Raw genomic sequence first — 27,259 nt, 5'->3', positions numbered from 1 at the left:
GCCACTAAAGTGACATATGAGGTTCAACATGGAAAATAACTGGACGTTTTGAGTTCTACCTTCATAGTTGACATCCATTCACATTGCCGGGACCAGTCCGGCCAACTCAGAAAATGAATGGTAAATAATAGAGAGAAGCTACAAATATCACATCATTCCGTTGTGCACCTGAAAAGAGTGTGTTATATGTCCATTATATTTCAATAAAACAAAGTTAAAAAAAAAAAAAAACTAGAAGCGACTTGCCGTATGTTCCTCTCTGTCTTTTCTTGGCACTGAGGTTCGCTGGCTGCCTCGGATGCCACAAGAATGGAGAGAGCGTCCGCGGAGTGCAAAGGACGAGCCGACCAGCGCCACAGGCAGGAATTCGCGCTTGCAGTCGGTCGGTTCGCTGACGCGAGCTCTGAGGCACCAGCTCTGAGCCGCAGGAGCGCGACGCCGGGAGACGTCCCGGCCCGCGAGCGTAAGAGCACTGCGCAGGCGCAGACCCGCCCCCCGCCCTCTTCGTCACCCTCGCCGGTTTCCCCGCCCCCTCCTCCGGCTGCGCGCGCAGCGCTTGAGCCGGCACCGGCGGGAAGAGAAGCGGCCGGTAAGAAAGGCTTAGCGTTCCGGATGCTTCTGTGACGGGGTTGGGACTTTCCTCTGGGGGTCTCTCCGGCTCTCGGGACCCGTGAGGAGGAGAGAGAGAGAGAGAGAGGAGCCCCTGAAATCGGCTTTGTCCTGCCGCTTAGGCGTGCCTCTGCTAGTCCAAGTGTTTTCGCCCTCACCGGAGCTTCTCTGGTCCGGTCCGCTCCCCGCCTCTGCTGGGGAACCCCAAGGCCCAGCCCCCGGCCAGGCTGCCACCCCCGGACGGCTCTGGGATGCCTTCCCCGCCATGTAGGTAGCGCCGGAATGTGCATCCGCCTTCAGTGGCGCAGCAGCGTAAGGGTAACTCTCCAGGCAGCCCCCACGTCAAGCACAGAGCCTCGTGGTTTTGTTTGTTTTGACACTTGCTTGTCCTGTGATTCTTTCTGAAGAATCAGCTTTGTGCTTCACTTCCTCTGGGCTGGCTGCTCCGCCGTTTCCTAGTAATCGGCCTTTCAAGTTTGAGGCTCTGGATGCTCGTCTCTTACATCCCTGTGCCGTGTCCCGAATTATGATCTTTCCCTGCGGAAGTGCAGTCACACCCTGTGTTCCTTTTGGGCTGGAATACACCAGTGGTGGTGGGATAGTAGCAGCAGTTTCTAAAAGCGTGGTGAATAGATCGGGGTATCTTCTGTCAGCTGCCAGAGTGGGTGGATATTCAGTGAGCTCTTAGCGGCAGGAGGCAACATTTTAGCCCAGTGGCTGTGCTTGATGCCTTGAAGGTACCTTGTGTTTAAACCACCGGGGAAAATCTGCTGACAGGAAGAAATCTTAAAACAGAATAAAGCTCGATAGCCAGGTCATGTTTAATAATATCTGCAGGTCAAATTTCTATGTAGAGACAAATACACTGTTTACTTTTATATGCCAGTTAAACAGCGGCATTCTGTAGATACTGTTGTGAATAGCAGCCGCCTGGAAACGTCTCAAATTTCTCAAGTTAATTCCTAGATAAGTATGATAATCAGCCTAGTTATTTTTATTTTGATGAGCTTTAATGCTATAAACTTAACCACTTTTTTCTAACATCAGCCCACACCATTCCTGTCAGCCTAAATTACAAAACCCTAGGCATCTTAGATTTCCCCTGTGTTTCATCTCCTTATATTAGTGAATCTCATGGTTTCTTGATTTAAAAAAAAGTAACTTGGGTTTATATCTTTGATTCTCATTGTTGAAGCTGAACCAGCTGTGTTTTAGGACTTCGCTACCTCTTAGCTTATCCCCCTGAAGGCTCAAATAACGGTTCTGAAATATGATGTTTACTCCCGATGAACCTACAAAAGCTCAGGTCCAAATTTCTGTGCTTGGATTTCTCTATAACCTGGCATGTGGGAAGAGCCCAGGATTTAGAGTAAGAAGACCTGGGTTCAAATACTGGGACAGTCATTACATTAACACTGTGTTCTTAGGAAACTTTGAGCTTGTTTCCTTTTCTGTCATTTTGAATAACAGTATCTTTTCCTTCCAGCCCTTAATTATTGTGAGAATTATAGTTGACATAATGTGTTGAAAAGCTATCAGAGTTGTACAAAAACAACCTAAGCGCCCCAGCTGGTTTTGCTTGCGGTGGTTCTCAACCTTCTGGCCCTTTAAATACAGTTCCTCATGTTGTGACCCAACCATAAAATTTTCGTTGCTACTTCATAACTGTAATGTTGCTACTGTTATGAATCGTAATGTAAATATCTGATATGCAGGATGGTCTTAGGTGACCCCTGTGAAAGGGTCGTTCAACCGCCAAAGGGGTCGCGACCCACAGGTTGAGAACCGCTGGGATAGAGCAATGGCCTGCGGACTCAAGGGTCCCAAGTTCGATTCCGGCCAAGGGCACATGCCCGGGGTTGTGGGCTCGATCCCCAGTAGGGGGTGTGCAGGAGGCAGCTGATCAATGATTCTCTCTCGTCATTGATGTTTCTATCTCCCTCTTCCTTCCTCTCTGAAATCAATAAAGAAGTATATTTTAAAAAAATACCTAAGCCATTGTTATTTCTCATTGTACTGACTCATTTTACCAACATTTGAAAACCTAATATATGTTCTATTCTTGTGCTATAGCTATGAAAGATAGTCCCTGCTTTTGAGGGTCTTCCTTTCAAGAAACTTTCAGAGAGAGAGAGAGTAGGGAGTAGGGTGATAGAGTGTCTGACAAGATAGAGTGTGATATAGATTGTAAAACAGGTAAGCTTAGGGCAAGCACCAAACCCAGAGGAGAGAGGAACAGGGAAGAGTTCCTAAAGGAAATTATATTTGAGCAGTCTTGAATTATAACAAAGATCCAGAGGGAAGAGGTGTGGAAGGACACCATGCAAGTCACTTTTAAAGAACTGCAAATTGTTAGGTTTTGTTGGAGTATTAAGTTCAAAGAGGAGTATGGGAGATGGGACTGGATAGGTAGACAGAGGTAAGATTTGAAGGACTTCTGTGCGCTAAGGGAAGTGTACAGATTGAAGGATTCTAAGCAAACAGTTACCCTGATCACAATTGTCTTTTGAAAGTTCATTCTGGCTACAATGTGTGCGTCCTTACTGCAGTGTACAAAAGCTTCTTTCTGCCTTTGTGCCTTTCCTTATTTTCTTTACTCCACCCAGAAAGGCTCATGCCCTCTCCTCATACTTACTATCTTTCAGTATCCAGTTCAGGTTCCATTTTTCCATGTCCTCCAGTTATTTTAGGTCCTATTACTTATTCCTTTCTCTGAAACCCTAGGAATGGTACCACACAGTTTAGTTCTTATTTGTTTCATGTGTGTTTTATTCCCTAATTATATTGTAGGTTCCTTGAGGATAGGGAATGTTCCATAAGTATATGAATAAAAGACATGTTGCCGAAACCGGTTTGGCTCAGTGGATAGAGCGTCGGCCTGCGGACTGAAGGGTCCCAGGTTCGATTCCGGTCAAGGGCATGTACCTGGGTTGCGGGCACATCCCCAGTAGGAGATGTGCAGGAGGCAGCTGATCGATGTTTCTCTCTCATCGATGCTTCTAACTCTCTATCTCTCTCCCTTCCTCTCTGTAAAAAATCAATAAAATATATTTTTTAAAAAAAAAAAGACATGTTAAACACAAAAATATGATGTTTGGTCTCTTTCTGTTTTGGTTTTCAGGGTAGGACCAGATTATGGGCAGAAGTCCTTTAAATTAATTTATCATCATCATGGCTAATGAGGGCTGTCCCAAGGCTGGTGATAGTCTTTTTTCATCAGATAAACATGCCCAACTCATCTTGGCCCAGATCAATAAAATGAGGAATGGACAGCATTTCTGTGATGTGCAGCTACAAGTTGGGAAGGAAACTTTTAAAGTTCATCGGCTGGTTCTCGCTGCCAGTAGTCCTTACTTTGCAGCTTTGTTCACTGGAGGAATGAAAGAGTCCTCAAAAGATGTTGTACAGATTCTAGGAATTGAAGCTGCAATATTTCGAATACTTCTAGATTTTATTTATACAGGTATGTTAAGTAAGCCTGTAGTTTTAAGTGAAGAATGATGCAGTCACTCATGTACTGCTATGGAAATATAAATTGATATTACTTATATGGAAAGCAGTTTCACAATTTATTATTATGAGTCTTTGAAAAATTCCTATCTTTTGACCTTGTAGTCTTTTTCTAGGAATACTAAAGAACTAATTAGGGATTCAGGCTAACATTTATGTACCAGGATATTTATAACATTTTTTTTTATATAACATTATTTATAATAGTTTAATTGAATGCAGTCTAATTCTCCCTCAGTAGGTTATATGGTTAAATAAATTATGGTACATATAGGTAATAGAATATTTTTTAGATCTTGCAAATGATTTATATACTATCATGGAAGGATGTTTGCAATATATTAAATGAAGATAATCTGTATGTAAATACCACTTCAATTTTGTTTTTTAAAAATTATTTGTTTGTATTTGTACACAGGAAAAAGACCACAATGTTGATGTTTACCTCTAGATGATGAAATGTGGAAGATTCTTATTTTTCCATTTTTTTCTGTTTTTCCTTTGTAATGTCATAATCAGCATGTATTATTTTATTTATTTATTTTTCTATATATTTATTGATTTTTTAAAATATATTTTATTGATTTTTTACAGAGAGGAAGGGAGAGGGAAAGAGAGCCAGAAACATCGAAGAGAGAGAAACATCGATCAGCTGCCTCCTGCACACCCCCTTACTGGGGATGTGCCTGCAACCAAGGTACATGCCCTTGACCGGAATCGAACCCGGGACCCTTGAGTCCACAGGCCGACGCTCTATCCACTGAGCCAAACCGGACAGGGCTATTTATTGATTTTTTACAGAGAGGAAGGGAGAGGGATAAAGAGTTAGAAACATCGATGAGAGAGAAACATCGATCAGCTGCCTCCTGCACACCCCCCACTGGGGATGGATGTGCCTGCAACCAAGGTACATGCCCTTGACCGGAATCGAACCTGGGACCCTGCAGTCCCCAGGCTGATGCTCTATCCAGTAAGCCAAACCAGCCAGGGCACCATGTATTATTTTAATCAAATCTTTTACTTCTAGCCGAAACCGGTTTGGCTCAGTGGATAGAGCGTCGGCCTGCCGACTGAGGGGTCCCAGGTTCGATTCCGGTCAAGGGCATGTGCCTGGGTTGCGGGCACATCCCCAGTGGGAGATGTGCAGGAGGCGGCTGATCGATGATTCTCTCCCATCGATGTTTCTGACTCTCTATCTCTCTCCCTTCCTCTCTGTAAAAAATCAATAAAATATATTTAAAAATAAATCTTTTACTTCTAAAATTTTTGTGAAGAGTGTTAATGATATTAGAAAATCCATATAAAAACTATATATAAAGGTTAAATCTTATATAACAAATATACATGGGAAAATTTTTAAAGAAATATAATAAAATGGTAATAGTGTATGGATATGGAAAATGTGTGATTTTCATGTTCATTTTTATACTTTTCTAACTAAAGTTTTTTCTGTAGTGAATACATAGTACTCTTATAATCAGAAAAAAAAGTTTAAAACAATGACTGTTGTTTGGCCTAGTTTTGAGAATACACCATACTCTCCGTAAAGGAGATAATTATGTGGCCTGATAAAGTGTTGCTTATTTAATGCATAATATTTACAACTGGAAAATAACAAAAGGTAATTTTTCGTTGTGTAGTTTCATATTCCTTTTTGGAAAATTTTAGAAAATAAGTTAATTGTGAGGATTGTAAAAATGATTTTTTTATCTACTGAAAGTAATGCAGCTCTGCCTATTGGCTAATGTACAAATTAACATTGAGAGGTTCTTGATCTGTCTTTTGTAAATGACTTGTGTGAGTTGGAAACTGCTTTATAAATACCCCTGCTTCTCATACTTGGAAAATAGAAATGAACAGATTAATCCAATGGAATTAGTTGAACCACATAAAAACAGAAGAAATGCCACAAACTGTCTACTCCGCCTCTGTTGTCTGTTAGTAGCAAGAAGAGATATTTAGTGAAAGAGAATGTTCATGGCATCATTACTATATTGCTGGTGATTAGCACTTCCATCAAAGAATAAGAAGTGGTAAAACCCAGAGAAATAAAAGTTACTGAGCATATATAGGGAAAAATAACTGTACTACGTTAACATTTAAAGCTAAAACTGGTGTAACAGTTAAGAACAATGTTTGCCTGCTAGTAAAAGATACAAAGTGGCTTAACCAGATAGGAATTTATTTATTTTTCCACAAAAATGAATCCATAGTAATTCAAAGGCTGGTATAGTGGCTTCATGATGTCATTAGTGTCCCATTATTCATCCATCATTTTGCTCCACCATCTGTAGTATGTAGCCTCTATGTTATCACTGAAGTCCAGCCAGTGGAAGGAGGAAGAGGAAAAGGCAAAAGAGCCTGCCCCCTCAGACTGTCCTCTTTTTAAGCTTTTCTAGTAACCCTAACCACTAACCGCTACCTATATCCTTTTGGCTAACCTCAGTCAAAAATTCATTTCTATCTGCCAAGGGAAGCTAAGAAATATAATTTTTAGCTGGGCACAATTGCCACTCATAGCAAAATCAAGGTTCTATTAATAAAGATGAAAATAAATTTTGGGCATATATATTGGTCAGGGAACTTTGTAATTTGATACAATTTTTTTTAATTTTTTTGTGGTTAGAACATACCGTTTTATTTTATTTTTTTAGCATATTAGGCTTTTATTATATAGGATTTTACATATGTCTCCTTTTTTCCCCGCCCTTAACAATCTCTCGGCCTCCCCTACTCCCCAGTGTCTTATGTCCATTGGTTATGCTTATATGCATGCATACAAGTAGTTTTGTTTTTGTTTTTTAAAAAAGAACATGTTCTTTGATTTTCATTGTAGTGGCGTTTCCTTTTCGGGGAATGTGGGGACAGCAGTCAGGGTTAAATGAATGTATAAAGCAATTAATTCTGTGTCTACTTCATTGTAAGTGTTCCATAAATGTTCTGTATCTTTATCATATAAGTTTTGTGCTCTTTCTATCAATCCTTTGTTGCCTTTTTACTTAGCTATTGGTGGAATCAAATATAATGCCTCTTTAATATAAGTCAAATGTTTGTTTTTATTTTACTGCATTGGTTATTTGTCTCCCTGTTTCCCTAGGCATAGTGGACATAGGTGTGAGTAATGTCCAGGAGTTGCTTGTTGCAGCGGACATGCTACAATTGACTGAAGTTGTTAATCTTTGCTGTGCATTTCTGAAAGGACAAATTGATCCACTGAACTGCATTGGGATCTTTCAGTTCTCTGAGCAAATTGCCTGCCATGATCTTTTGGAATTCACAGAAAACTATATTCATGTCCATTTCTTGGAGGTTCAGAGTGGGGAAGAGTTCCTGGCACTTACAAAAGATCAGTTGATCAAAATTTTGCGAAGTGAAGAGCTTAGCATTGAGGATGAATACCAGGTCTTCTTAGCTGCAATGCAATGGCTTCTCAAAGATCTGGGAAAAAGAAAAAAATATGTGGTGGAAGTGCTAGACCCAATTCGATTCCCTTTACTACCTCCTCAGAGGCTTTTAAAGTATATAGAAGGTAACTTTTTGTTGTATATCAGTCAACTACTTATCCAATGGCTTTTTTGCTTTCTGAAATGTGATAGTGTTTTTATTTTTCAGTTCAATAGCAGACATTTATTGAATGATTACTATATGCAAGTTACAGATTTGTGTTTTTATGGGTAGATAGTTGTATTTCCATATTTCTGCCCTTTGTTTTCTTTTTAAATATATTTTATATTTTACAGAGAGGAAGGGAGAGGGATAGAGTGTTAGAAACATCGATGAGAGACGAACATCAATCAGCTGCCTCCTGCACACCCCCTACTAGGGATGTGCCCACAACCAAGGTACATGCCCTTGACTGGAATTGAACCTGGAACCCTTCAATCCTCAGATTGACACTCTATCCACTGAGCCACACTGGTTAGGGCTTCATATTTCTACCTTTATTTTAATAAAATCCTTATGTACCTTTCTTGAAATTAAATACTAATAGAGGTTAGAGCTATAGATAAAATTACTGACTGAGCTAAAATACTGTTGTTTTTGGCAGTACTAATTATTTCAGGATAAGTTTCCTCTTGTCGCTTTTAAAAAGTCAGCAAAACCTAACAGTTGAGGAAAATGCATATGCTAAAAACAAAAACAAAACTTAATAAATCCTGTAAGTCCTCTCATTATAAAATAAATTTTATATTGATATATCATAGCTCCTAAGTGCCTTTGAATCAGACAGACAGAAATATCGATGTGAGAGAAACACATCGATTGGTTGCCTCCTCCTGCACGTGCCGAGACCAGGGCCAGAGAGGAACCTGCAGCCAAGCTATATGCCCTTGACCAGAATCGAACCCAGAACCCTTTGGTCCACAGACTGACACTCTATCCACTGAGACAAACCGGCAAGATTTGTCCTACACTGAATGAAACTTGAGGATGTGACTAAATTATGAATAATGTAAGAGCTAATTCTCTGGACATCTTTTCTACTTTAGTTTACTTTGTTTCTCCCATCTAAAATTTGAGATCTAGGTGTTATGTTCTCACCACTTCTTTCTAGCTTGAGACATGAAAGAAGTGGAAGAATAGAGATTTGCTAAGGCTGAGGTCCTTCCTTAGGGACTTGGTTCTGAGCTTTCTTATGAGATCCTAATATTGATCTTGTGTCAGGACCTACCTACTTAACCCAGCCAAGGATGTATCTCATATAGACTTTGGCTAGCAAGGTGCTCTGTTAGATGGCAAACTCTGGCGATCCTCTCTACCTTTACTGCTGGTCCTATAAGGGATTTTCCTTTTATTGTTTTTGTTCTTTGACTTCTCAACTTGGCTTCTTAACTGCTCATTCTACCTCTCTCCAAATTATTAGTAAGAATTCTCAAGATTTTTTAAATTGACCTTCTTTCCTCAATATTGCATCTGAGATGTAGGGACAAGCCTTGGAGATAGTCCTTGCTAGCATAAATGGGCCTTTGTGCAAATTTGAAAATAGTGCCCTTTTAGGGGGTCTTAGAGCTTGCCAGATGGGATACAGGTTGACTTTCATCCCCAATTCACCACCTCATCTAAGTACCGTTGAGCAGGAAAAACCTATCCAATCATGCTCAAAGTCTCTAGGAAATGGATCTCATCCCAGCAGCTCATCCCAATAGCTCTTTTGTTTCTTGCTTTGAGTATAATTTTTTTTAAATATATTTTCTATTGATTTTTTACAGAGAGGAAGGGATAGGGATAGAGAGTTCGAAACATCGATGAGAGAGAAACATCGATCAGCTGCCTCTGCACACCTCCCACTGGGGACGTGCCCGCAACCAAGGTACATGCCCTGACCAGAACCGAACCCGGGACCCCTCAGTCCACAGGCCGACGCTCTAGCCACTGAGCCAAACCGATCAGGGCTGACTATAATTTTTTAAAGTTTATGACATATTTTATATCCTTTTGTTATTAGGTTATATGTATTGAATTTTGGGCTACTTTTTTTTTCATTTTGTTAAATAATTGTGATTCTATTTCACCTTGCCATCTTTATTTAGAAATCCTCATACATGTATTTTAAAATTGTCTAGTATGAAGCATTTTTTTATTGATTTCAGAGAGGAAGGATGAGGGAGAGAAAGATAGAAACATCAATGATGAGAGAGAATCAATGATTGGCTGCCTCCTGCACACCCCCTGCGGGGTGAGCCCACAACATTCGCCCTGACCAGGAATCCAACTGTGACCTCCTGGTTTATAAGTTTATAAGTCGACGCATAACCATTGCGCAACACGAGTTGGGCTGAAGCATTTTTTAAAAAAATATGTACTTATTGATTTTAGAAAGAAAGAGAAACATCAATTTGTGCCCTAGCCATTGTGGCTCAGTTGGTTGAGCATCATCCTTACAGGGTTTTGTTTAAAAGGTTGCCGGTTCAATTTCTGTTCAGGGCACATGTCCAGGTTGCAGGTTCGATACCCAGTATGGATGTTTTCGGGAGGCAACCAACGAATGTTTCTCTCTCACATTGATGTTTCTCTCCCTTTCCCTTCCTCTCTCTCTCTCTCTCTAACAATCAATAAAAAACATTTTAAAAAGAAAAAGAAACATTGATTTGTTGTTCTACTTATTTATGCATTCATTGGTTGATTCTTATATGTGCCCTGACCTGGCATAGAACCTGCAACCTTGGCATATCAGGCAACACTCTAACCAACTGAGCTACCCCGTCAGGGCCATGAAGCATATTTTTAAAAACAATCTTTGGCCCAGCCAGCGTGACTCTGGTTGAGTGTCAACCTATGAGGTCACGGTTTGATTCCCGATTACAGGCTTGATCCCCAGTGGGGGGCATGCAGGAGGCAGCTGATCAATGTTTCTCTGTCATCATTGATGTTTCTCTCTCACTCTCTCTCCCTCAAACTTCCTCTTTAAAATCAATAAAAATATATTTTAAAAAATAATCTTTGATTTAAGGAAAGTATATTTTTTAGTAGCAATGAGAAAAATAATATAGGAATGGTGTGGTTAAATCACACCATTGTTTGATGATGAGTTTTTTATTTTTTGATTGTCAATTATTTTTATGTAAGCATATCTTTTCAGTATTTAAAAGTTGACTAAACATTATATTTTTAAACATTACTTTAGGAGTATCTGATTTTAATCTTCGTGTTGCATTGCAAACACTTTTGAAAGAGTACTGTGAGGTGTGCAAATCTCCCAAAGAGAACAAGTTTTGTAGTTTTCTGCAGACATCTAAGGTTCGACCTCGGAAGAAAGCAAGAAAGTATCTGTATGCAGTAGGTGAGAACGTACATTTATTTATTTATTTATTTTTCTTTCTCTTTTTACATTGTATTTATAGGAGTAACATTGGTTAATAAAATTATATAGGTTTTAGATGTACAATTTTATAATATACCATAGTTGATAGAGGTTATCTTTATTTTCAGGATCAAAATCTTTTAATATTTTATTGTTATTATACATGTCAGAATATTCAGGTGTGTCAAATAGACATTTAATTTTACATGCAGACTACAGATTTATAAATTGTAGTTATAGAATACAGTGAACACATCTAAAAATTAAATAGCTACTGATTTGACATTATTCTGTGATCTGAATATTTGGTTCTTAGATTAGTCAATTATTGTCAATAACTGACTACAGAAATATTACTTTAAAAGTTGAAAATGTGCTTTAAAAGTATCTGATTTTAATCTTTGTGTTGCATTGCAGGAAGAAAAATGAACCTCAAAAATATTAACTATTCATAGTGTCATAGATGGTCATTAGGGATGATAATAACTAATGGTCTCCAAAGTGTGGGTGTGCAGGATAATCCATAGGCATATCAGATGAACATATTAAAGCCTCTCTTTCTTTTTATTTTAAAAAACATTAAACCATATCAGTATTTGATCGCCTAGCTTTATATAGATAATATAATTTATATATAAATATTTTCTGTATAATTTATATGTATGTAATTATAACTAGAGGCCCGGTGCACGAATTTGTGCACGGGGGTTGGAGGGGAGGAACCTCGGGAAGTTGGCCGGTCAGGGGGAGCGGAGGGACTGTGGGAGGTTGGCTGTGGGAGCGCACTGACCACCTGGCCACCTGGGGGGAGGGACTGTGGGAGATTCGTTGGCCGCGGGAGGTTGGCTGTGGGAGCACATTGACCACCAGGGGGCAGCTCCTGCTTTGAGCATCTGCCACCTGGTGGTCACATCATAGTGCACATCATAGTGACTGGTCATTTGGTTGTTTGGTCATAACTGTCGCTAGGCTTTTATATATATAGATTTTATATATGCTATAATGTATAAGTATGTAATTTTTTAGTGCATGCTAAACTTTTTAAATGAGATGTGCAGTCAAACGTGAATTTCAACTTGCTATTTTTTTTAAATATGTTTCTATTAATTTTTTTAGACAGAGAGGAAGGGAGAGGAGAGAGAGAAAGCAATTTGCTGCCTCCTGTACACCCCCTAATGAGATTTGAGCCCACAACTACAGTGTGTACCTTGATCAGGAATCGAACCAGCAACCTCTTGCTGCATGGGATGACATTCAGTCAACTGAGCCACACCAGCAGGGCTCAAGTCACAATTTTTATTTGAAAGAGACACTAATAGAGATCATAATGGAACTTTTTAAAAAATATGTTTTCCAAAGCGAGAGAGAGAGAGAGAGAGAGAGAGAGAGAGAGAGAGAGAGAGAGATGAGAGGGAGAGGAAGGGTAAGGGGAGGGGGGAGAGAGAGAGAGAGAAAAAAAAAAAAAACATTGATCCCCTGCTTCCAGCATGCATCCTGACCAGGGATGGAGCAAAACGTGGGCATGTGTCTTGACTGAGAATCAGACCGTGACCTTTTGGTGCACAGAATGAAGCTCAACCAACTGAGCCTCACTGCCCAGGGAAGAAACTTTTTTAACTAGACAGATAACCAGCTCCTAGATTATGTTTTTTGTTTTTTTTGGGTTTTGGTTTTTTTGTTGTTGTTAATCCTCACCCGAGGATATTTTTTCCCTGTTGATTTTTTTGGAGACAGTGGAAGGGAGTCACGGGGGGAGAGAGAGAGAGCATCAATGTGAGAGAGACACATGGATTGATTGCCTCCCACACACCCCCCAACCAGGGCTGGAGATCAAACCTGCAACCTGGGTGCATGCCCTTGAGCAGGAATGGAACCCGAGAGTCTTTGGTCTGCGGGCCAACACTCTAACTACTGAGCAGCACCAGCAAGGGCTAGATTTATGTTTTATCTAATGTTCTATATAACTAAGACCAGGTAGTACAACATTGTGGTTAATTCACTTTATTTAAGCCATAATCTTTCAGGACTTGGCACATTTAAGAATAATATATGTATATATGGCAAGCTCTAAAGCATTTATTCTTTGCTATGAAATAGTTACACTGAATGTCTAGATGTAGATGGTTAGATTTTTCTCCTTATTACCATTTCCGTATTTAGCGGTAAGGGATTTGCTATGGTTCTTCTTTCCTTCCTTTGTTCAGGTGGATATACTCGGTTGCAGGGTGGTCGTTGGAGTGATAGCAGAGCCCTCAGCTGTGTAGAACGTTTTGACACCTTTAGCCAGTATTGGACCACTGTATCTTCACTTCATCAAGCTCGATGTGGGCTGGGAGTAGCAGTTCTGGGAGGGATGGTCTATGCTATTGGAGGTAATGATGAGAGTGTCTTATTTCCCTTATTAATCTTTAGCTATAAGTTGGCTAAATTCTTATATGCTTTACATATATTGTGAGGCTATGGGGTATACATAGCTACCTTGTGCTTAATAAATATTTATTGAATAAATGAGTGAAAGAAATTAAAAGAAAACACAAGATATTGAATATTTCAGACCAGAGGGATACTATAATTTATCATAAGGCAGAATACTTAATTTTGATGATGTCTGTTTTGTTGTTGTTGTTGTTGTTATTATTGTTGTTTTAAATTATTTGTATTGATTTCAGAGAGGAAGAAAGAGAGATAGAAACATCACTGAGGAGAGAGAATCATTGATTGGCTGCCTCCTGCACAACCCACACTGGGAATCAAGCCCACAACCCGGGCATGTGCCTTGATCAGGAATCGAACCATAACCTCCTGGTTCATAGTTCAACACTCAACCACTGAGCCACACTGGCTGAGCACTGTTTTTTAATTGCTTTTTAAAATACATATTTTATTGATTTCAGAGAGAGAGAGAAATAAAAGCATCAGTGATGAGCACTAGCCCAGTGATGGCGAACCTATGACACCCGTGTCAGAGGTGACACATGAACTCATTTTTTTGGTTGATTTTTCTTTGTTAAATGGTATTTAAATATATAAAATAAGTATCAAAAATATAAATCTTTGTTTTACTATGGTTGCAAATATCAAAAAATTTCTATATGTGACACGGCACCAGAGTTAAGTTAGGGTTTTTCAAAATGCTGACACTCCGAGCTCAAAAGGTTCGCCATCACTGCCCTAGCCGGTTTGGCTCAGTGGATAGAGTGTTGGCCTGTGGACTAAAGGGTCCTGAGTTCGATTCTGGTCAAGGGCACATGCCCAGGTTGCAGGCTCAACCCCCAGTGTGGGGCATGCAGGAGGCAGCTGATCAATGATTTTTCTCTCATCATTGATGTTTCTATCTCTCTTTCTTCCTTCTCTGAAATCAATTAAAAAAAAATTTTTTAAAGAAAAGTTCATACAATGTGGCACCAAAACTTAGGTTGATATTTATCATTAAAAAATTTTTTAAATTCTGAAAGCTGCATTACAAATCATTTTTAATTAATCAAGCTATCCAGATAGTGGGACATACAAAAACCAGGTCAACTAGATATTTGGATATATTTCTTGATTGAAATCATTGTGTTTTCTGAAACTGTTATTGTGAAATATATGCTCCAGCAACTGAACCACACTCAACAAGGCTCTAAATATTGTTTTTTTTGTGTTTTTTTAAATATATTTTATTGATTTTTTACAGAGAGGAAGGGAGAGAGATAGAGAGAGTGAGAAACATCGATCAGCCGCCTCCTGCACATCTCCTATTGGGGATGTGCCCGCAACCCAGGTACATGCCCTTGACCAGAATCGAACCTGGGACCTTTCAGTCCGCAGGCCGACACTCTATCCACTGAGCCAAACCGGTTTCGGCTCTAAATATTGTTTTTAAAAAATTAAGATATAATTCACATACTATCAAATTCACCATTTAGAGTATATAGTTCAGTGGTTTTTAGTATATTCACAAAGTAGTGCTACCATCACTACTCATTCTAAAACATTTTCATCTCTGCAAAAAGCTTCTCTTATCATTTAGGGAAATTTATTTTTTTAATTTTATTTATTTTAGAGAGGAAGGAGAGGGAGAGATAGAAACATCAATGATGAGAGAGAATCATTGATCTGATGCCTCCTGCACACCCACTACTGGGGATTGAGCCCGCAACCTGGGCATGTGCCCTTAACTGGAATGGAACCCAGAACTCTTTAGTCCACAGGCCGACACTCTATCCACTGAGCCAAACTGGGTAGGGCATTTAGGGAAATTTTTATATCAGTGTAGGGAACTGTTTACTAGCCATATTCCAAGACTCCAACCAAGGGTCTACCTTGCAAAGCAAGCCTTTCTAAAGATAGGCAGTCTCAGACTTGCTATGTTAACTTCTGCACAGTAGGAGTTTTGTATACATTCAGGATTCTAGGCCCTCATACAGTTAAATGTGCTGCAAATATCTTTCCTACTATGCTGCTTCACCTTTCACTTACATGGTATCTTTTTTTATTTTTTACTCTTCTCCCAAAGGTATGTTTTCACTGACTTTAGAGGGGAAGGGAGAGAGAGAAACATCTATGTATGAGAGAAACATCAATTGACTGCCTCCGTTCCTTGCCCCTGCCAACAATCAAACCCACAACTTAGGTATGTGCTCTGACCGGAAATCAAACCAGCAACCTTTCAGTACCTGGGTTGAGGCTCCAACCAACCTGAGCCACACCAGCCAGGACTTTTTATAGTGTCTTTTGATAAACAAATGTTTTAAATTTTATTGTAGCCAACTCTATTATTTTTCCCTTTTATGGTTAGTGTTTCTTTTACCTTTTTAAAGAAATCCTTCCCTACTCCAAAGTCATGAGGATACATATCTTTACTGCTTTCTAAAATTTTATTTTTTTTATTTATTTTTATTTTTTTATTTTTATTGCTTAAAGTATTACAAAGGGTATTACATATGTGTCCATTTTATCCCCTGCTTTCTAAAATTTTATAGTTTTTCCATTTACATTTACGTCTATAATCTACCTGGAATTGAGTTTTTAAGGATAGTGTGAGTAGGGAACCAGTTTCCTTTATCCCGCCTATCCTATCTAATAAAAGAGAAAAACGGTAATTGGTGTATGACCGCTACCCTTCCCATTGGCTAATCAGTGAGATATGCAAATTAACTGCCAGCCAAGATGGCGGCCGGCAGCCAGGCAGCTTGAAACTAACATGAGCCTTGCTTGCTTCAGTGACGGAGGACTCCAACGTTCCCCGCCTGTCTTGCCGGCCTCTGAGCCTGCAGTTTAAGAAACATTGTAACGAATATAGAAGCTAAACAAAACCCCAGAAACCTGCTTTCAGCGAGCCTGGGATCTCAGAGCTGGAGTTGATACAGAGTTTCGATTATAGAACCGAAACATACCTGATACCTGCTTTCAGGAGCAGAGGCCTAAGAGCTGGAGCCTCAGAGATAAAGCTGGCCCAGAATAAAAAATAAAAAGGAGCGGTTGGGAGCTTCCGTCACCCGCCAGCCTGAAAACAGCCCTCAGCCCTTCACCCAGTCTGGCCAGGCACCCCAGTGGGGACCCCCACCCTGAAGAGTGTGTGACCAGCTGCAAACAGCCATCATCCCCTAACCCAGGCTGGCCAGGCACCCCAGTGGGGACCCCCACCATGAAGGGTGTGTGACCAGCTGCAAACAGCCATCATCCTCTCACCCAGGCTGGCCAGGAACCCCAGTGGGGACCCCCACCCTGAAGGGTGTGTGACCAGTTGCAAACAGCCCTCAGCCCCTCACCCAGGCTGGCCAGGCATCCCAGCGGGGACCCCCACCCTGATCCAGGACACCCTTCAGGGACAAACCACCCGTCCCCACACGTGCACCAGGCCTCTATCCTATATAGTAAAAGGGTAATATGCCTCCCAGCACCGGGATCAGCGGAGCTGTGAGGCCTCCCGGCACCGGGATCAGCGTGACGGGGCAGTGCCCAAACCCCCTGATCGCCCTGCGGCTCTGTGTGTGACAGGGGGTGGGGCCACAACCTCCCTATCGGCCCTGCTCTGTTCGTGACAGGGGAAGGCGCCCCAACCTCCTGATCAGCCCTGCTCTGTGCCTGATACGGGGGAGCTCCCCAACCCCCTGATCACCCTGCGGCTCTGTGTGTGACAGGGTGCGGCGCCCCAACCCCCCCCCCCACGGGCCCTACTCTGTGTGTGATTGGGTAGAGCCATAACCTCCCCATCAGCCCTGCCCTGAGTGTGACAGTGGCAGCGCCCCAACCCCCTGATCGGCCCTGCTCTGTGGGTGACGGGGCGGTGCCCCAACTCCCCTATCGCCCCTACTCTGTGAGTGACAGGGGGGAGCTCCTCAACCCCCTGATGGGCCCTGCTCTGTGCGTGATATGGGGGAGCTCCCCAACCCCCCTGATGGGCCCTGCTCTGTGCGTGAAAGGGGGGGAGCTCCCCAACCCCCTGATCGACCCTGTTCTGTGCGTGACAGGGTACGGAGCCCCAACCCCCCTGATGGGCTCTGCTCTGTGCGTGACAGGGGGCAGCATCCCAACCCCCTGATCGGCCCTGCTCTGTGCATGATAGGGGGTGGTGCCACAACCTCCCTATCAACCCTGCCTTGAGTGTGACGGCGGTGCCCCAACCCCCCAATCGGCCCTACCCTGAGCATGACTGAGGGTGGCATCGCAACCTCCCAATCCACCCTGCTCTGTGCATGACAGGGGATGGTGCCCCAACTCCCCAATCGGCCCTGCTCTGAGCCCGACCAGGGGCTGCACCTAGGGATTGGGCCTGCCCTCTGCCACCCGGGAGCAGGCCTAAGCCAGCAGGTCGTTATCTCCTGAGGGGTCCCAGACTGCGAGAGGGCACAGGCCGGGCTGAGGGACCCCCCCTTCCCCCCCGAGTGCACAAATTTTTGTGCACCGGGCCTCTAGTATGTATATAACCAATTATCCTAGCATAATAAAACTTTTCTTTCTTCACTGCTCTGCAGTACAAACTGTCTTATGCCTAGTAATCATATATGCATAGATCTGTTTCTAGATTTCTTTTCTGTTCCATTGGTCTATTTGTCTATCTCTATCTTAATTACTATAGCTGTATTTAAATCTAATGAGCTTATCTGATAGGATAGTTTCTCCTTAATTTCTGGGAGTGCTTGCCTATTCTAGATCCTTTGTGCTTCCCATATAAATTTTAGAATCATTTTTTTTAATAATACTGTATGATTCCACTTATGTGAGGTACTCGGAATAGTCAAAATCTTAAATCAAAGTATAATGGTGATTGCCAGAGGCTGGGAGAGGTAAAAATGAGGAGTTTTTGTTTAATACGTATAGTGTTTCAGTTTGATAAGATAAAAAGGGTTATGGTTGTCGTGGCTACACAACATGTGAATGTGTTTAACATCACTGAACTGTAAACTTAAAAATGGTTAAGATAGTAAATTTTATGTTGTGTTAAATGTAACAAAAAAATATTTTTTTAAAAATTGGGATTATATTATATCTATAAACCAGTTTGGGGATAATGGTATATATATGTAATTTTTTGTTGTTAATCCTCACCTGAGGATATTTTTTCATTCATTTTTAGAGAGAGTGGAAAGGAGAGGGAGAGACAGAGGGAAATATTGATGTGAGAGAGAGACATCAATGGTTGTCTGCCACATGAGCCCTGTCTAGGGCCGGGGATCAAGCCTGCAACCAAGGTAGATGCCCTTGACCAGAATCAAACCCAGGACCCTTCAGTCCATGGGCTGACACTCTATGCACTAAGCCAAACTGGCTAGGGCAATAATCATATTTACATTGACTCTTCTATGTCATAAAGATGATACATCTCATTTATTTAGATCAGGGGTCCTCAAACTTTTTAAACAGGGGGCTAGTTCACTGTCCCTCAGACCATTGGAGGGCCGGACTATAGTTTAAAAAAAAAAAACTATGAACAAATTCCTATGCACACTGCACATATCTTATTTTGAAGTAAAAAAACAAAACGGGAACAAATACAATATTTGTATTTGCATGTGGCCCGCGGGCCGTAGTTTGAGGAGCCCTGATTTAGATATTCCTTAATTAAAAATTTTATCTAAAGTTTATAAATTTTAACCCTCGAGGTCTTATACAAGCTTTGATTAGATTTACTCCTAGGTATAGTATATTTTTCAATTCTTTTTTAAGTAATATCTTTTTTATGCTCCTAAGATATATATATATCTTATATATGTATATATATATATACACATATATATAGATATAGATATATACAGATATAGATGCAGATACAAAGATAAAGATATGGACCTGTAGACACATTATATACTTACATTACATATGTATTACACTTATGTGTGTTTGTGTATATATATGTGATTGGTATCTTCTTTTATGTTGTTATTTAATTGTATGTGTGATATGGGACTTCTCTCCACAGCTTAAATCATAGTTAAACTGTAGTTTTACCCATTTTCCAATAAATTCCATTAATTTCCACTTAATTTTTTTCATATTTTTAGACAAAGTGACTACAGGTATCAAATTCACATATACAACTCAGCGTTTTGTGTTTTTTTTTTTAATTTACCTTTATTGTTGAAAGTATTATAGATGGCCCCCTTTTTTCCCCATTGACCCCACACCTGTCCCCACCTCCCCCCAGGCCTTCACCACACTATTTTCTGTTTGTTGCTAGATAAGAATTACATTACTAGTAAAATTCAAATTTTGCAATTGTCAAAATGCAAATTGTGTGGATTGTTTGGGTCAGTGGTCCGCAAACTGCGGCTCGCGAACCACATGCGGCTCTTTCACCCCTTGAGTGTGGCTCTTCCACAAAATACCACATGCGGGCGCGCACGTACAGTGTGATTGAAACTTTGTGGCCCATGCGCAGAAGTCGGTTTTAGGCCTGGGCGAGTCTGTTTTGAAAAAGTGGTTTTAGAAGAAGTGGGGGTACGTTCGCTGAGGTCGACCCCTCAGATTGAGGACATTTTTAACAAAGGCCAGTTTAGGAGTACCCTAATTAAGTTAATAACAATGTACCTACTTATATAGTTTAAGTTTAAAAAATTTGGCTCTCAAAAGAAATTTCAATCGTTGTACTGTTGATATTTGGCTCTGTTGACTAATAAGTTTGCCGACCACTGGTTTGGGTGATAGAATTAGAAATAAATAATAGGAAAATTGTGCCATTACTACATTAAATGGACTTTACTAAATGATAGTGCTATGATTTCAAAATAACACTTGCTGGACAAATGAATTTTAATAAATAGTATAAAATCAGACATAATAGTTGAATTTCTGACAACATGAAATGCTACTGAATATTGTGTTATGGTTCTAGACTATTAGCATTACTAAGTCTCCTGATATGTGTCTCTTTTATTTAACATAGGTGAAAAAGATTCAATGATTTTTGATTGTACTGAATGCTATGATCCAGTTACTAAACAGTGGACAACTGTAGCTTCAATGAATCACCCCCGCTGTGGCTTGGGAGTGTGTGTGTGTTATGGGGCTATCTATGCTTTGGGTAATTATGCTGTTCAATTTAAGGATATTTAATGTTATTTAAATTCTTAGATTCTGATTACTTAGAAATTTTCCTTCCCTCCTGTAAGAAACATTTTCCTTTCAGCTTTATAAATTATTCTTCTCAAAATACTATTACTTGGGGGATATTGTAAAATGTGGAGTTCTTAGAAAGAGGTGGAGATAAAATATAGATGAGATATCCAATGAAACTCTTTAGCTGATAGTTAAATTGCATGACTAGTATAAGCAGGCTAAATATGCAGAAGTTGTTTCAAAAGATAGTTTTGCAAAATACCAAATTTCCTATGCAATATGTTGAAGTTTTAGGTTTATTTTATTTATTTTTAAGTACATTTTTATTTTATTTATTTATTTATTTATTTATTTATTTATTTATTTTAAAATATATTTTATTGATTTTTTACAGAGAGGAAGGGAGAGAGATAGAGAGTTAGAAACATCGATGAGAGAGAAACATCTATCAGCTGCCTCCTGCTCATCTCCTACTGGGGATGTGCCCGCAGCCCAGGTACATGCCCCTGACCGGAATCGAACCTGGGACCCTTGAGTCCGCAGGCCGACGCTCTATCCACTGAGCCAAACGGGTTTCGGCATTTTATTTATTTTTAAAATATACTTTTATTGATTTCAGAGAGGAAGGAAGAGGGAGAGAAATAGAAACAGCAATAATGAGAATCATTGATTGGCTGCTTCCTGCACACCCCAAACGGGATCAAGCTTGCAACCCAGGCATATGCCCTGGCTGGAATTGAACCATGACCTGGTTCATAGGTTGGCACTCAACCCCTGAGCCATGGCAGCTGAGCTATATTTGTTGATTTTAGAGAGAGGAAGAGAGCGGGATAGAGAGATAGAAATATCGATGAGAGAGAAGCATCATCAATCTGCTGTCTCCTGCATAACCCCTACTGGGAATTGAGCCTACAATCTGCACATGTGTCCTGACCTGGAATTGAACCGTGAACCAGGCCTACGCTCAACCACTGAACCACACTGGGCGGACTGTTTTGTTTTATTTTAAATTCCCAGTTGAAAATAGACAGTTAAAAGATCTGAGTTCTACTCACAGTTAAATTCTAACTTTTCATGTGATCTTGGACAAATAACCCCTCTATTCCATGTGATAATCATCCATAATATGAAGTTGTCAGGTTAGATGTTTTCTAAGGTGTTTTTGATAAATAAGATTCCTTTATCCCAGACATAACATTTTTCTGTTTGGTTATAGGTGGATGGGTTGGAGCTGAGATAGGGAACACCATTGAACGATTTGATCCTGATGAAAATAAATGGGAAGTAGTTGGCAACATGGCTATGTCACGCTACTACTTTGGCTGTTGTGAAATGCAAGGTGATTGATTGCTTTATAAAATGTTTTTCTTGAAAATATCTATAATAATAAAAGTGTAATATGCAAATCGACCAAACGACTGAATAGCAGAACAACCGTCTGGACAACCTTCTGGACAACCACGCTATGACACCCACTGGCGCCAGGCCAGCTAAGGCGGGTGCGATACAATTGGTTGGGGGCCTGGCCATGGCCCCATGATTGCCCTGCAGAGGGAGGCCCAGGCCACCGGCTGGTGGGGCGATCAATCAATTGGGGGGCTCCACGATCGCCCCAAAGAGGGAGGCCCAGGTCAATAACCGGCAGGTTGTGGTGGGTGGGCGAGGCCTACTTCTTTGGGGCGATTGATTGTGGGGCTCCCGGACTGAGAGGGCACAGGCTGGGCTGAGGGACCCCCCTGCCGAGTGCACGAATTTCATGCATTGGGCCTCTAGTATATTTATAAAAACTGAGCCTGAGGCTTTTATTTACACAAAAGTATATTTATGTCTATTAATGTTTATTAAGTATTTAACATTAACAATATAGAAGTTCTGCTTTTAACCTCATATCTTTTTAACTTCTTATTTCTTTATTTCTGTATTGTCAAATAATATATTTTTCTCCAAAATAAACAAAGTTAGAATTTAAAATTACAGATAGGCAAAAACACCTGACTAGCAAAATAAGCATTTAAAATATAATTCTTGCCCTAGCCCGTTCGGCTCAGTGGATAGAGCATCGGCCTGTGGACTGAAGGGTTCCAGGTTCAGTTCCAGTCAAGGGCACATGCCTAGGTTGTGGGCTCGGTCCCTGGGTAGGGAGTGTGCAGGAGGCATCAGATCAATGATTCTCTCTCATCATTGTTTCTATTTCTCTCTCTCTCCTCCTCCTCCCTTCCTCTCTCAAATCAATAAAAATATATTTTTTTAAATAAAAATAAAATGTCATTCTTGTCCTGGCTGGTTTGGCTCAGTGATTAGAGTGTTGGCCTATGTGCTGAAGGGTCTCAGGTCCGATTCCTGTTTGTGTTATGGTAGACCATTAGCATTACTAAATCTCCCCAAGGGCACGTACTTTGGTTACAGATTCCCCAGCCCCAATAGGGGTGTATACGGGAGGCAACCAATAGATGTGTCTCTCTCACATCAGTATCTCTCTTCCCTTCCACTCTCTAGAAATCAATGGAAAAAATATCCTCGGATGAGGATTAAAAAATAAACTAAATTAAATGTCATTCTTTATTGTTATTTTGTCTCCCATTCAGGCCTTAGCAAGTATTTCTAAGTAAGGAGAGAATATAAAAAACAATCTTCACATTCTCTTCTTTCAGGCTTCTTCAGTGTGTTTTTTAATAGGGTACGTTGTGATTCAGGCCACGTAGAATATAATGCTACAATAGATTTAAAAAATGTTGCACTGACTATTAAAATGGTGTACAGAAATTATTTTAATTGTCTGTTATACCCTGAGAGATAGGTAGTTCTGTCAAATAAAACCTGATTCTCTGTCCAGAGTTAGAGAGCAAATTTATATGTACCTGCAGAGTAGGAAATAGTCTGCCCATTGTTTTATGACAACTCAGCCTACTTTGTTCCCAGCTCAAGTTCTTCCTGCTTTGTGAAGATTTCAACTAGCATTTCTCAGATTTCAACTAGCATTTAAATGTACAAATTACATGGTGCAAACTATATTAATATTATAATGTTCTCTAGTTGTTTTATATTTATTATTTTATCTTCCCATCTAAAAATCATAGAGTCAGGCATCTTGGAGATTATCTATTTCAACCCCTTTATTTATAAATGAGGAAGCTGAAGATTAGGAAGGCTGTGAGTTATCTGTTTTCATAGCTGGTTACTAGATAGCTGGAGCTAGAACCCAAGTTTATTAACATTTAGCTCACATTTCTTAAAATACCATTAAAGTGAGGAGTTATCACCTATAGCTCCTCACTTTAGAAAGTGGGAAACACACTGGGTACTCAGAAATAATTATAAATTGACAGAACCAGTAGTTTCAATCAAATTTAAAAATGAACTCTCTGTGAATTATATTCTATTATACTCTAGTGATTAATCTGATACTTTAATCTAGCCATATAAATATTATAATTTAAATTCAGTTATCTATTTTATTTCCATCTGAACAACAGGTAGGCTTTCACAGTTTAAGTGCATAATATTTTAAAATATATATATATATTTTTATTGATTTTAGAGATGAAGAGAGAAAGCGACAGAAACATCAATGATGAGAGAGAATCATTGATCAGCCTCCTGCACATCCCCTACTGGGGGATTGAGCTAGCAACCCAGGCATGTGCCCTGACTAAGAATCAAATCATGACCTCCTGGTTCTTAAAGTCATTGTTCAACCACTGAGCCATGCCTGCCAGGTTTAAATGCATAATATTTTTTAGGGGGGGAAAAGTCCCTTTCCCTTTCCTTTGTTACCTATACTTGGTAGCATATGGAACTTGAGACCATTAAGCAGACAATAAGATGGGAAATCCTTGTCTGACATTTATTTTCTTATAGCATCATTAGGCTCGTTGAAAATTTAATTAACACTGTAAATTCATACCCCTAACTCTTTGTAACATGCTTAAATGTAGCTGTAATAAACTAGACATATGTCAATTTTCTGTTAAAAAAAATTGGTATAGCCCTATATTAAATATAACAAACTGAAATCACAACTTTTGCTAATTATTGTGTCCTATTTTCTATAGCATCTGAGCAAAAATATTCCATTTCCAGGTTTAATTTATGTAATTGGGGGCATCAGCAATGAAGGAATAGAACTTCGTTCTTTTGAAGTTTATGATCCACTTTCCAAGCGTTGGTCTCCACTTCCTCCAATGGCAACCAGGAGAGCATATCTTGGGGTGGCTGCACTCAATGACTGCATATATTCTATTGGAGGGTGGAATGAGACTCAAGATGCTCTTCAAACTGTAGAAAAATATTCCTTTGAAGAGGTAGGTTGGATGATTTCAAAGATTTAGTATCCTGTTATTCTTTTAATGTCTTTAAGATCTGTAATACTCTAGCCAGTTTGGCTCAGTGGATAGAGCCTGCAGACTGAAGGGCCCCAGGTTCAATTTTGGTCAAGGGCACGTACCTCAGTTGCAGGCTCAATCCCTGGCCCTGGTTGGAGCTAGTGTGGAAGGCAACCAATCAATGTGTCTCTCTCATGTCAATGTTTCTCACTCTGTCTTCTCCCCCTCACCCACCCTCCACCCTCTCTCCGCCCCCTCCCCCCCATCAGTGGAAAAATAGCCTCGGGTGTGGATTAACAACAAAAAAAGATCTGTAGTGATGTACATTCTATCATTCATGATGTTGATCATTGAGGTTTTTTTCTCTTTTCAAAAGAAGTAAATTTTGGTGTCACTGATTTTTTTTCTACTTATTGTCCACTTTCTATTTCATTTATTTCTGTTCCTATTTTTTTTCCTTCTATTTGTTTTGGGTTTAATTTGCTCTTCTTTATATTGGTCTTTATTATCCGTTTCAACCTCACCAGGGCCGTCCCAATGTATTGATTTTTAGACAGAGAGGAAGGAAGAAGGAGAAAGATATAGAAACATTGATGAGAGAGACACATCGATTGGCTATCTCCTGCATGCCCCCTGTTGGAGATTGAGCCCACAACCTGAGCATGAGCCCTGACCTGGAATTGAACCTGGGACCCTGGTCCATGGGATGACGCTCAATCCACAGAGCCATACCAGCCTGGCTTATTTTTGTTTGTTTTTTAATAACTTTTTAATGTGGAAGCAATTCTTAGTTTGTAGTCTTATACAAATAGGTTTCCCACCCCTAATCTATACTACTTTTCTGAAATATGTTTTGCAGTCACTAACTCCACCAGATGGTCCTTGCAAAAAAGATTACATGGTTAAATAAATTTGGCAAGTGTTTTTTTGCTATGTCACTCACATAGAGATCTATAAGGCTCATTAGCATTTCAAAGACTGTTTAAAGCCCTTCTGTAAACTGTAGATAAGCACTTATCTTCTAGGACAGCCGTTCTCAACCTGTAGGTCGCCCCTTTGGGGGTTGAACGACCCTTTCACAGGGGTCGCCTAAGACCATCGGAAAACACATATATAATTACATATTTTTTTTGTGATTAATCACTATGCTTTAATTATGTTCAATTTGTAACAATGAAATTGGGGGTCACCACAACATGAGGAACTGTATTAAAGGGTCGCGGCATTATAGGAAGGTTGAGAACCACTCTTCTAGGAGCTTTGTGGGTTTGTGGTGTGTGTGTGTGTGTTAGTGTGTGTGTACGCACATTACCTACTTGTATTCCATAGAACTAGTTTTTCAGAATGCCTGCCTATATAGAGTCTCTAGATTTATTTTCTGGTAATAATTTATTTTTATTTTTTTTTAACATATATTTTATTGATTTTTTACAGAGAGGAAGGGAGAGAGATAGAGAGTCAGAAACATCGATGAGAGAGAAACATCCATCAGCTGCCTCCTGCACATCTCCCACTGGGGATGTGCCCACAACCCGGGTACATGCCCTTGACCGGAATCGAACCCGGGACCCTTCAGTCCGCAGGCCGACGCTCTATCCACTGAGCCAAACCGGTTTCGGCATAATTTATAATTAATCACAGACTTTTCAATTATTTTCCTCTAAAATTACCACTTTGTCTACATCTACTTGAAAGTTTATTTTAAAATGTTCTATATACTGATGTGACTGGATTGTATGTTTGAAATTTAAATATAAAAAGAACCATAGTATCTGCTTTCTTCACAGTTTTCTCTATTATTATTTTATGACACCGCTAACTTATTTTTTTCTCTTAACCAGGAAAAGTGGGTTGAAGTTGCCTCAATGAAAGTGCCTAGAGCAGGCATGTGTGCTGTGGCAGTCAATGGGCTTCTGTATGTTTCTGGAGGTCGATCTTCCAGCCATGATTTCTTGGCACCAGGTACCTTGGATTCAGTTGAAGTTTATAACCCTCATTCAGATACATGGACTGAAATAGGTAATATGATCACCAGTCGTTGTGAAGGAGGTGTTGCTGTACTATGAACTATAAACTGTAAGAGAGCACAAGAAACATTTTGAAAATATAGGTTCTGACTTTTTGCAAATCACACATGTATCTGGTCATAGGACCCTTTGATTCTGTTGAGTTTCCCATGTATTTGATAAATAACTAAAGATTATTTTTCTAAGAATTTGAGTGAAAAGGATATGGATTATGTCCTAAATTAATAAAGAGCTCACAAAAATTTGCCACGCTTACTAATAGAAATGCTATTTATGTTTAAGAATTGTTCAGTTAGGAGTAGAGTCCTACTTGTAAAAATTATTTACTAGAAACTTCTTGGCAAATAGCCCCTTTAGCAGCTTCTCCAGTGCAATTTAAGCTGTAACATGACCTTGTGTGATATAAAAATATCAGTGGAACAGTTTCAAGATGTCGAAATTCATAATGT

At 40.0% G+C, this 27,259-nt stretch overlaps 1 protein-coding gene across 6 annotated transcripts; it reads left to right on the top strand.

Moving 5' to 3' along the window:
• Window positions 1–565: 565 nt before the first annotated feature.
• Window positions 566–27,235, top strand: IPP (intracisternal A particle-promoted polypeptide). 6 transcript variants are annotated; one of them, XM_059690017.1, is made up of 9 exons: window positions 566–589; window positions 3,731–4,072; window positions 7,217–7,648; window positions 10,745–10,900; window positions 13,126–13,293; window positions 20,289–20,426; window positions 21,678–21,800; window positions 24,542–24,762; window positions 26,625–27,235. In XM_059690017.1, exons 2-9 carry the CDS (start codon window positions 3,781–3,783, stop codon window positions 26,847–26,849), a joined length of 1,755 nt encoding a protein of 584 aa, XP_059546000.1. In that variant the 5' UTR covers window positions 566–589; window positions 3,731–3,780; the 3' UTR covers window positions 26,850–27,235. The 6 variants fall into 6 exon arrangements, with proteins under 6 accessions (XP_059546000.1, XP_059546005.1, XP_059546002.1 ...); XM_059690016.1 differs by lacking the exon at window positions 566–589 and adding an exon at window positions 606–876; XM_059690019.1 differs by lacking the exons at window positions 566–589; window positions 13,126–13,293 and adding an exon at window positions 604–876.
• Window positions 27,236–27,259: the final 24 nt, after the last annotated feature.

This window comes from Myotis daubentonii, chromosome 3, assembly GCF_963259705.1.
Source record: "Myotis daubentonii chromosome 3, mMyoDau2.1, whole genome shotgun sequence".
NCBI classification, from domain to species: domain Eukaryota; kingdom Metazoa; phylum Chordata; class Mammalia; order Chiroptera; family Vespertilionidae; genus Myotis; species Myotis daubentonii.
The sequence above is the reverse complement of the archived record's forward strand: the minus strand, read 5'-3'. Positions and strand labels throughout refer to the sequence as shown.